We start from the raw sequence: 10,702 nt of genomic DNA, 5'->3' as shown, positions 1-10,702 counted from the left end.
TTTTTTTCTTTTTTTTTTTTCAGAATTCACGATTTCAAAAAACCTTATATCACCTCTTTCAACAAAAAAAAGCACTTATAGAAAAAGGACGCACAAAAAGTTTGTAGTCCTTGCCTTATTGCCGAAAATAGATAGAATTAGGTTAACGAAGACGCCACAAACGAAAAGAAGGGCCAGAGAACCTGCTGCTCCCCCGTGCCCCCCGCGCCCTGCCAGGCTGCCCCCAAACCGCGCCCGCCGCCGGCTCTGCTCCCCCCGCCACCCGCGGCGGCGGCAGAGCCGGTCCCGGCGGCCGCGACTCCTGTCACCATCTCAGCATCCTTTAAGCAACAACGACTACGTAAAACAGAAGGGAGAAGGAAGGGGAAGGGGGAAAGAAAAACGAAAGAAACTCCTTAATATAACCAGTTACGCTATGGTTAGGCTCTCGCTAGATACACAAAGAATTAGAACTACGTGGCTACAAGACTATGTCAAAATTCTACGAAAAAACGTGGTTTGGAGAGGTTTAAAAAGAGGGGGGTGGGTGGTGGAAACCCATCGAGAAAATAAAACGACCAAGAAATGGATTTTATATACATACTTTTAAAAGCTGTTGGTTTTATAGTACAGCAGATTCATGAGATGATGAGAGAGATTTTTAAACAACCTAAGTCCGTCGAGTGCCACCTCCAGTTTGTTTGCGTTATCGGTGATGATGTAGTGCTCCACGTCTGATGAGATCACCCCAACACGGGCCCCGTCAGAAACTTCGCCCCGTCTTGCCTGGACATCCAGAGAGACCCTGCGGGAGGGGAAGGCACAAACGGGACATGGAGGAGGGGGAGAGCGGACCGAGCTGTGTTCCCGTTTCCAACAAACCCCCCCGAGTGTTTGCGGAGGCTTTGCCGAGCCGCGGCGCGCCCTGACGGGCACCGAGGGCGACTCCTGAGCTGCTCCCGGGATGGATGTACTGCTCTTACTTCCCAGCTCCGTGGCAGGGAGCAGCCTGCCCGCCCGGCCGGGGCTCCGGAGCCGTGCGCCCGTCTGCCTTGGCAGCGATAAAAGGCGACTTGATCTATCAGAAGGACAAATCTGCTCCTCGGGCATCTGTTACGGCAGGGATTTATAAGGCTTCAGTAACATGAATTTTTTCTAAAGTACTTGAAAGGGAACGACTTTTACACGGGCGCGCTGCCGCAACGATCATTTATTTTATAGCGGAGGCTTCAGCTCCTCACGCTCCGCTCCTGCCGGTGCTTAATGCCGAGATGGAAACAAATACCAGGGCACGGGCGTTGGAGGCGGCCGCTCGCAGGGCGAGGAATATGCCCCGGGCACGTTTTCAGGGTGACCTCCTAAAGCCATCCCCAAAGCACTGTGAGGTCCCACCGGCACCCCGCGGGTCTGCGGGATTGGCCGGTCCCTCCGCGGGACCCGCAGCTCGGCCAAGCGCATCCTCTGCGGCCGCATCCCGAGGGACCGGCCGCCTCGGGATGCGCCGCCGCAATAAAAATTTCAAACTCAGTGGTCCTTGAGGAATTAATAATAAGGCTCATTTCCTCCTCTCCAAATCTATTTTAATTAGTAATGAGCAGCATTAAAAGCACTTTCTGTTTTTAAGTCGTTAACGGTTTGAGCCTTAACAGTGGCCGGTAAATGATGGTTACAGTGTGATGTAAGTGTAAAACGATCACGAGACATTAATCTGATGAAGGCTGCCTTCCTCGCAGCGCCATTAGCGTGAATGATGATGTTCTGCTCAGGTCTCCAGCCTCCTCGGGCACCACCTCGGCACGACAAAGGCTGACGGCCCCAAGAACGCGGAGGATTCTGCCAAATTGATGTGCGAGCGTGCGCTGCTACGTGCACATCACAACTGGGGTTCGCGCCGGGGTGCTTACGCCGCTTTTTTCTTGCCCATAAAAAGTACTACTCGGTGGAGCAAATCCACTGATGGAAAAATTTCAGGTAATCTTGGGTGTACGTGGGTAGATAAGGAGTAAATCCAAACCCCTTTATCCACTAGCATTTAGGTATAAATCTATTTTTATGTAATTTAAAGCCTCCAAATGGTTTCTGCGGTTCCCAGCCCCTTGACTAACTGTACCTATAATTTCATACACTGACTCTGAATGTAAAACATTTGACACTGACCAGGTAGTGCTGGGCAAAAGGCAGAGAAAGAAAATCTGTCACGTCCATTACGTTTGTCTGTGAGCACTAAGAACTCTAAATTTGTGCCATTTAATGGGGGACAACTTCTGCTTTTCATTGACTGACTTTTCTAATCTGCTCTGTTCTCGGTGTAAGAATATTTGTTTGCAAAGATGAATATGCCAGAGGCCAAAAAATTAAAAAAAATAATTAAACATTTAATTAACTTGAGCTTAGTTCAAAGGGTAGGAAACTGGCAGCGATCCAAGGATGCATTACTCAGGTAATGTCTTTAATTTAATTTGCTTAGGTTCAATTTTTTAAAAATCTTGATAATTGCTCTATGGTTACTAGTCACAATGTTATCTTTTAGCTGTAATATTTGGTAGGGCACTTAATTAAGAATGATGGTTTCTCTGTAATAAAGCAGTGGGGCTCGTCTATTTTTAGACCAGTGCACTGGCAGCAGGTCCCTGATCCCCACCGGGACGCTGTCCACTGGCACTCGGTCGCTTCCCCCCGGGGTTCTGGAGTCACTGGTTCTCCTGCGGCGTTCTTCCCTCTCCCAATTATTGCCCTAAGGGTCATGAATTGGAAAACGTGACTTTTTGGGGGTTCAGCTCCCGATCTGACTTCCAGTTTCCGACCCGTGAGATCGATTTGAATAACATAAATCACAGAAAGGAATGATTAAAGGCCAAGGAAAGACGAAATGAAGATAAAAAACTGTTTCACTTAAAGTAAATATAGGGGAGATGGTAGTTTAGCACAAAGTACAAATGGTATATACTGTAATACCTCCGAGTGAGATGGCAACCAACCATGTGTAACGTTTCAATGGTATCCATTTGTAAAAGCCGTTGCAATCAAAGGTCCCTAAAATTGCACAATTGTTAAGTTCATCAGTGCTCTATACATGGGAACAGATGATTATTAATTTTGGCAAGAAATTATCAAAGGACTTGAAAGACTGTGTTGCCAGCATGAATAGGTATTTTCGAGAGCTCTCCTGGGCACCGGTGACTCGGTGTGCCGAACCCTACGGTTACCTTTCCGAGACCGTAATCTTCTCATTCCCCCAGTTGCAAAAATAAGTTTTGGGTTTTCCTTTCTTTGTTTTTAAACCAGGGTTAGTAAATGGAGAGTGTTAAATAAATATATATGTAAAAAAAGCTACGGGATTCTTTGCAGTTATTGGGGGAAATTAAGAGGCTGCCAATCTGCAAGTCAAATAATACAAAATCGTTCTTTGGAGAAGTGTCAGTGCAGACAAATCCGGGTACCCGGGCTCGTACCTCGCATCCTCCCACTGCTTGAAAAACTGGGATGTTGCTGAGGCCAAAGTGCCCAAGTTTTCAAGAACAAACAGGTCTTTTTCTTTAGGTGAAAAATGGAAATAAGAGGTGGTGTAAGTGGTGAGAGATGGCAGTTTCAACGGATGTAGCTCTTAGCAGAGCAACAATATTCAGCGTTTGGTACCAGAGTTGATCCGAAGGGATTGTCAAGTCCCTGGCGTGACCACAGGAGGGACAGGACCGGGACAGCAATCGAGCATGAGGGCACCAAGGGAGGCAGCAGGTTTTTTTCTGTCTTTTGGGGTACTGGTTGCTTATGCAATGAAAATAACACAATTTCAGGCACTTTGTCTGCACCACGCTCCTGCTTCCCCCGCTCAGCCAACTCGGTCAGAGAGCAACATTCTCCGCTCCGCCGGAGGGAGCGCGGGGGAGCGACAAAGCGGGACAAAAACCTCACGGTTTTACTGCAAAAAGGGAACCGAGTGCGGTCTGGGAGAGTGACAGCCCCCAAAGAGGTCCAACCACATTCATGCTAACACACACAGGTCAACCAGCGGCTGAAAACCAGCATGCAGCTTTGTTAAGCCAATCTCCGTTGCCCGTCATTAGTGAGACCGCGGACCCCCGCGGCGTTAGAGGTGGGTTTTCCCATGACTTGACAGCCAAACGGGAGCGACTTACTTGCAACCTGCACATTTTAAGGGCTGTTGGTGACGCCGTTCCTGGCTGGAAGTGACTGGGAGGTCAGCCAAAGCCAGCGTCCATCCCCGGGTCCACGGGGATGCTGGGGGGGAGAGCCCCGCCGTCCCCTCGCCAACGTCGGGGTCCCGCTGGCCAAATCAACCAGCTGCTTTTTGCTCGTTTAGGCGGGAGCAGGGATGGGCACGTCGTCTGCAAACGGGCACACCAGCCAGGACGGGTGGTCGGGCTGATGTAAAGCCCGTGTAGATAAGCAGGAACTTTAAAGCCCATCATTATTCAATTTTGAAACATGCCAAGTCTGGATTGCAGAAGGCACCAGACGAGCGTTTCCAGCCGGGTCGGTAACTGGCCCGGCGCAGCTCCGGCGCATCGGGCACGGCTCTAGCAGGCTACGGCAGCAAGGCGCCACGCTCGCCGTCACGTCATGATGAAAAAAGAAACCCAACATCACCCACCCCCCAGCGCCATCAAACAACAACCCCCCCCACCCCCCTACCCGAGAAGCAGCGGCGGCGGCTCTGGCGCCGGCGCGCGCGGTACTTACGGCGATGCCGTGGCCGAAGCCGGAGCCCGGCTGCGGGCTGGCGGCGCTTATGTAGTTACCCACGCCGGAGTCCTGGCTGGCCGTGCCGTAGAGGTCCGCGACGGGCCCTGGGCTGTTGGCCCCGGGGAAGCCTCCGGGTCGGGCTGGGTTGGAGCCTGCCGGGGAAGCGGGTGCGCCAAAATTCGGTTGAGCACTGTAGCTATTCAAGACTGGTGTGCAGAGAATAAAGCTGGGTATGAGGCCAGACGCCGGGCATGCACCGTTATTACAAAGCCAAACACCAGAATAAACAGCCTGGGCCCAACTTCTAACACTTAACCAAGGCCATGCGATAGGAGAGCAAGTACTGGATAAGAGTCAGCCCGTACTACTACGAAGCTTAGAGCTCCAAAAATATATATATGGATATATATAAAAAAAAAAAAAAAGAACAATCATTCAACACACTACTGCAACCAGAGACTGGAGGTGCTCATTTTCACCAAAATTTCACAAAATATAATAGATATTTTTCAACATCTGACTTGATGCTCATGCAGTAGTAACAAGTTCTCTAGGTCTGGGCACGCCGAGACAGCATTCACATCCCATGCAAACTACAAAGGAACTAGTTTGAGACTACACATTGTGGTAATATTGATATTAAAATGTTGACAGCAAATAACTTCAATCGCGTCTAGTAAAATCGTTTTTGGATCCATTCGATACTTTTGAAAAAAACCCGCCCTTTTAAATCAGTAAGCTGTAGAAATAGTTCAATAGTTGATTTTTTTTTTTCTTTAAATGGTATGGAATGGAACGGTTTGGAATTGTTTTTTTTTTTTTTAATATGACCAAGGAGAGTGTTGTTTTATTTATTTTTTTTCTTTTTGATTTGGAGAGCGAAGACCTACCTTCGTCTCCAAAACCATGCTTGGGACATCAACCAAAATTAAACAAATAAATAAAGACCGAAAGCAAAAAAAGAATTCCAGAGGGTGTATGACAACTCACCTCCTAATGTGGAAGTAAAAGAAAATTTTATTTTTTTCCTCTCTTTATGTATTTTTTTTTTGAGACAGAAAAACAATGTAAATAAGAATGATACTAAAGAATAAATTTAGGTATTAAAGCATGTTAGATGATCAGGCTTCTGGCGTTTCTCACGGCTGCTCTTGGATGTAAAATTTATGAGTAAGAGGTTTCAATGCAAAAGAAAAGTTAGTGGACTAGGAGGAGCTGGATGGAAATGGCTTGCGGGAAGCTGGAGCTACTCCTGGGTGGTACTTGCAAGGTCCTTCAGGAGCACGCAGAGACTCGCCTGCCCACACCGGGATGCCCAACTAGAGTCTCGCCACACCCCCACCACGTGCTGGCAGCGGCAGCGCCGAGACACACGCTGCGAACCGGCTAATGGCCAACGGCCAACGGCTAATGGCCAACAGCCAACGGCCAATGGCTAATGGCCAATGGCCAACAGCTGGCCTCCAGCCTCCCACTCCCTGGGGCTGAGCGTGCCCATGGACTGGACGAGTCCACGGGCACTGATGAACACTGCAGCCTTTCCCGGAGCCAGCTGGGTGCCGCACGTATGGGTACCAGCGGGCGCCCAACGTGCGGCAGATCCATCACCTCCACGATCGCGGCTGCACCAAGACTTCTTCAGCCTTTTCTTCTGGCTGCAACTTCCTGTGTAGCTTCATTAAGCACTAAGAAGGGTTTATAAAATCTGACAGCCTGCAATAACCCCCCGCCGCCGGTCTGCAGTTCAGCGCTGCGCTGATGGACCGCGGGGTTTTACCAGGGATGGAAAGCAGCCCGGGAGAAAGCCCTGCTGTCCCGACACCACCGGCCCAAGGGATGGCTGTGGCAGCACCGTACGTGGGCTGCGGTGGGCTCAGCCTGGGTTTGCTGCTGGGCCACCACCTCTCCCACTCTGCCCTCCCACGAGGTCCCCATCTTTCAAACGAATTAATTAAAAAAAGTCAACCCAGCCGCTGCCGGCCCTGCAGTGGCAGGAAAGTAAATTTTACCAAATAAATGACGTCATGCAGCTCTGAACTGGTAGCAGGGGAAAGTAAGTAGGACTTCTAAGCCAGCAAGTTAAAAGAAATAAGGCACGAGCGAGTAAATAGATTTTTTGGAATTCACTGGCAAACAAAGCACCTTTTTTTGTTATTAAAGATTAAATGTCAAGATAACATTTGGCCTTCTCACTCATGAAGAAAAACACCCAGCTGAGACGTTCAAAAGCCTGTATTACTACAACCTAGTGCTCTTTTTCCCCTTTTCTTCCTTCTGGTTCAATAAAACGGATGCGAGTTTCACTGCCAAGTCACACGGAAAACCCGGTCGCCCCGTCTGAGCGAGGGCAGGAGCGCGGCCGGGGGGGGTCTTGTTAGTAAAATATTCCTGTGAATCCCCACGGCAGCACCAGCAAAGCCCATCGCACCGCCCCTGCCCCGGGGACAGGAGTGGGGACCGGCCTCTGCCCAGAGCCGGGATCGCGGCATGCGCCGCGCCGTGCCATGGGGAGCAGCGGCAGACGCCCCGCGCGCTGAGCCGTGGTGATGCCAGGGCTGACGGGACAGACAGACGGACCCCGTGGCATCCATCTGCGGATGCTGGGGATGCCCTGGCACCGCTCCGTGCCGCCGCCTGGAAAACTCTACAGAAAGGACTTTCACAGAGATGACACTTCGCTCCAGACCCACCAAATGGAATAGAAAAGCTCCCGCAATTGCCGGGAGGCTGCGCGCTCCTCCGAAAGCCGGGTTCTACTGACTCACTCAGCCACGGCGAGCTGCTAAATATTTGTCTTCCCACAATAGCTGCACACAAGCTCACCTGGAGCCAGAGGCACTCTTCCCGTTGCGTTGGAACAACAGCAAAGGGACCTTGAACGACTTTCCCGACATGCAAAATGTGAGGCGTTCCGGTAAGAAATGCGTGGAAACAACTTTGTTTTACACAAACTAGGAATAATTTGAGATTAAAATGGAGCAGAAAGAAAAGCCCCAAAATCCTCCAGACTCTGGATACTGTTTCAGTCCTCAAAGAAAAATGAAGACTTCTTGGAGACGCCGAAGTTGCGGATGTTGGCTTGGTCGCCAGAGCTGCAGCAATCCCAGAGCATCGAGACTAACGCCTCGCAGCCTGGCAGGAATCAGACCCTTTCCCCCGGCGACCAATATCCCACGGTCAGAAAGGGCCAGAAGTTTGGAAGCACGTTGCTGGAAATCTGGCAGGGGACTACGGTGTCCCAGGAGAGGTGAGGGAACCACCGACTGTGTCTTGATGCTGATCAATGGAGCCCAGGAGGAAAGCCCGACCTGTTGCCTGGTCCCACGGGGGCACTGGCTGAGCTGACCAAGTATCTCCTGACTTTGATTTCCCAGGAGGACCTGGCTGACTGATTCTGTCTGATCCAGCATTGCCTGGGGACTGGCAGGGCCATCTCCTCCCGTTTCAAGGACTGCCAGCAACTGGAAAGCCCTGGCAGTCAAAGTGCCCATTTCCAAGACGCTCTGAAAGGTTCAGGTCCAATTTACCAACCAATTGTGCAGGAAACCATCCTGCGCCGGATGTTCTCACAGCTCTGAGACTGCGGCTGAGGGCTTCCAACTCCAGGGTTTCCTCTGCACATAATTTACAATCCCAAGTGTCACCAGGAAGCCCTGTGATGATAGATCAAGGTCAGGAAAGATGTGGAAAAGATGAGACGTGTCTGTCAGCCACAGCTAACCAACTTTTATCTTCTTCAGCCCCAACTATCCCCCATCCTCTGGGTTACAGAAGCTCCTTCCTATGCCTGTGGAGATCAAGAGACCGCAGCCAAGAGATGTGGCAGTGCTGGGAACAAGGAATTTAACACAGTGTTTGCTTCACTTTGAATTTGCTCTGTTTTTCCTTAGGGAAAGGGCTCCAAGCCTGTGAATTTTGATCAATAAGTGAACGTTTGCCTGCAGGTCAGAGGGATGGGCTTTGGGAAGCCTCGCGCTTTACCCTGCCCGGTGCCGCGGTGGCCTGGGGAGCACTGAAAAGCAATGAGGGAGAGTGAGATGGGGCACGAGAGGCTGAAGCAAATGTGGGTTCACAAAGCAGCCCCAGAACGGGAGTTATTTGAAGGCAAAGTGTCAGCGACGGTGGAGCTGGGATCTGCTGCACGGGTGGCATGGCAAGAGCCGGACTTCGTCCGAAGGGGCTGCTGCGAGAGCCACGACAGACACGGGCCCCATCTCCATCTTCCAGAGGCAACGGGCAGAGATGGAGAAATGCCATCGCTGACAAGGCTGGAAACGAGTAGCAGGACCTTGGACTCGGTGCCTTGGCACACACCACTGCCAGCGTTTACTATGTGCAGCCGTTGGGTTTTTCTACGGCAAGAGCCGGGGTTTGCTGCACCTCCCTGCTGCAGCACGCGCCCGCACGCCGGGTCCCGGCTCGGGGACCATGCACGTTCGCTGCACCCGCTCCTCTGCCCAAGCTGCATCTCCTCCAAGGAGACCCTACTGAAAGTCTTTCTGCTAAAATAGATGGGAATCTGGAGGGAATTTTAAAACGTACCCACAACCTCGAGACAGCGCTTCAACACGGCTGTTTCGTTGCTAACTCATCTCGGCGCCCTCTGGCAGAGCCGTCTCTGCCCACGTTTAACACGCAACGTTCAGACAACGTTCATGTCAAGTGATTCATGTCAAGGAGCCAAGTGAGCTCCTTCTCCTGTGAGCTGCCACCTTAACACAGACCCTGCTCATACCTTAATCTGTGTTCAACAAGAAAGGTCACCATGGAAGGATAAACTCTCTGTTGATGAACTCTTGAGGAATTTCGAATTCAAGATCCATGATGACGTCTGCCTTAGCGATGGGCGCGTTACACTAACGAGGACCTGAACGTCTCGCTGCAGGGTGGAGGGGGCAGCTGGGTAAAGCACAAGAAGTCGGATGCTGGAATCCCACCCAAATAAACTCAATTCAGCCACGACTGATGAAGGGAAAGAGGGAGGGAAAGGGAGAAGAAATGTAAGGATTTTGACACTATGGTCCTATAAGGAGAACCTGCACGATACTGAGCTGACAGTCAGTCCCTTGGGGCGCAGTAAACTAGACGTGATGACAAAAGAACACTTTTAAGAACCCCTAAAGCAGGTTGTATCTCAATGGAAACACACCAGGTGGAATATGTCCAGAGCTGTACGACAGGCACTGCATGGGCATCGCTGTCCCCCGCATGCAGCCCACGTGGAGCCTTCGGTGATGACACTCTTCCCTCTCCTACCACGCCAAAACCCAAAGACTTAAACACCATTGCAGGGGGGACGACTGGCTCCTACAGCTGTCTCTTAATTGTTAACTACTGTGGGTTTGCCTTTTTTTTAACATATAACAAATACTAATATTTCAAAAGAAAAAAAAAAGGAAGGTGAAGAATGGTGCAAAATGTGATTTGAGAAACTTGTGGCTGCCTTCCCAGCCATGGCGCACAGGCAAGAAAAATCTCAAGTTTGAAAGAAACCACCATATGATTTACTGCATTTCCCCTCTGAGAAGAGGCAGGATACTTCGGGATGAGATCCAGCGCCGCGTTACCACGACCAGAAAAGCAGTTTGCACTTCAGAGAGCAGCTGAGAGCTGAGCAGGGCCGCCGGAGCTGCCCCAGCTCCTCCCCATCCACCGGTGCCCCGCTCCCTGCCCGCGCCCGCAGAGACACGTCTGGGTAACGCCGGGACCCCGCGGCTGCGTGTGCTCACCCCAAAGCCTGCGTGGGTCCGCGCCGGGCCAACCGAGAGACACCCGGGCACCACCCGCACCTCCTGGACACGGCTCCTTCTCCCCAGAAATTCACTTTTAATCTCATGCCAAGTATTCTGTACGCCCGGGGCTGGTCCTCTCCAGCACTGCTTTCCTCCCTGGCTCCTGCCTGTCCCCCCGGCCCTGGGATGGCTCTTTCTGCACAGACTGGCTCCTTGACAACTTGTTGATCCAGCGCTCTAATTTCTGGATGACTCTCTCATCTACCATAAACAGCCACGCACGATTT

At 51.1% G+C, this 10,702-nt stretch overlaps 1 protein-coding gene across 5 annotated transcripts in view; it reads right to left on the bottom strand.

The window, feature by feature from the left end:
* Positions 1–742: 742 nt before the first annotated feature.
* The window catches only part of MSI2 (musashi RNA binding protein 2), a 237,900-nt gene continuing 227,940 nt past the window's right edge, over positions 743–10,702 (bottom strand). For 3 of the 5 annotated variants that reach the window (XM_086624428.1, XM_086624429.1, XM_086624430.1), the window contains 2 exons: positions 4,681–4,889; positions 2,971–3,012 (listed from right to left, as the gene is read on the bottom strand). In XM_086624428.1, the coding sequence (XP_086480554.1) occupies positions 2,971–3,012; positions 4,681–4,889 (251 nt within the window). Of the gene's footprint in view, positions 785–2,970; positions 3,013–4,680; positions 4,890–10,702 lie in introns of those variants that run through there. The other 2 variants (XM_086624426.1, XM_086624431.1) reach the window with 2 other exon arrangements.

Source organism: Tauraco erythrolophus, chromosome 21, assembly GCF_009769465.1.
Source record: "Tauraco erythrolophus isolate bTauEry1 chromosome 21, bTauEry1.pri, whole genome shotgun sequence".
In the NCBI taxonomy this organism is placed as follows: Eukaryota; Metazoa; Chordata; class Aves; order Musophagiformes; family Musophagidae; genus Tauraco; species Tauraco erythrolophus.
Note: the sequence above shows the minus strand (reverse complement) of the source record. Positions and strands in the feature narration are given on the sequence as shown.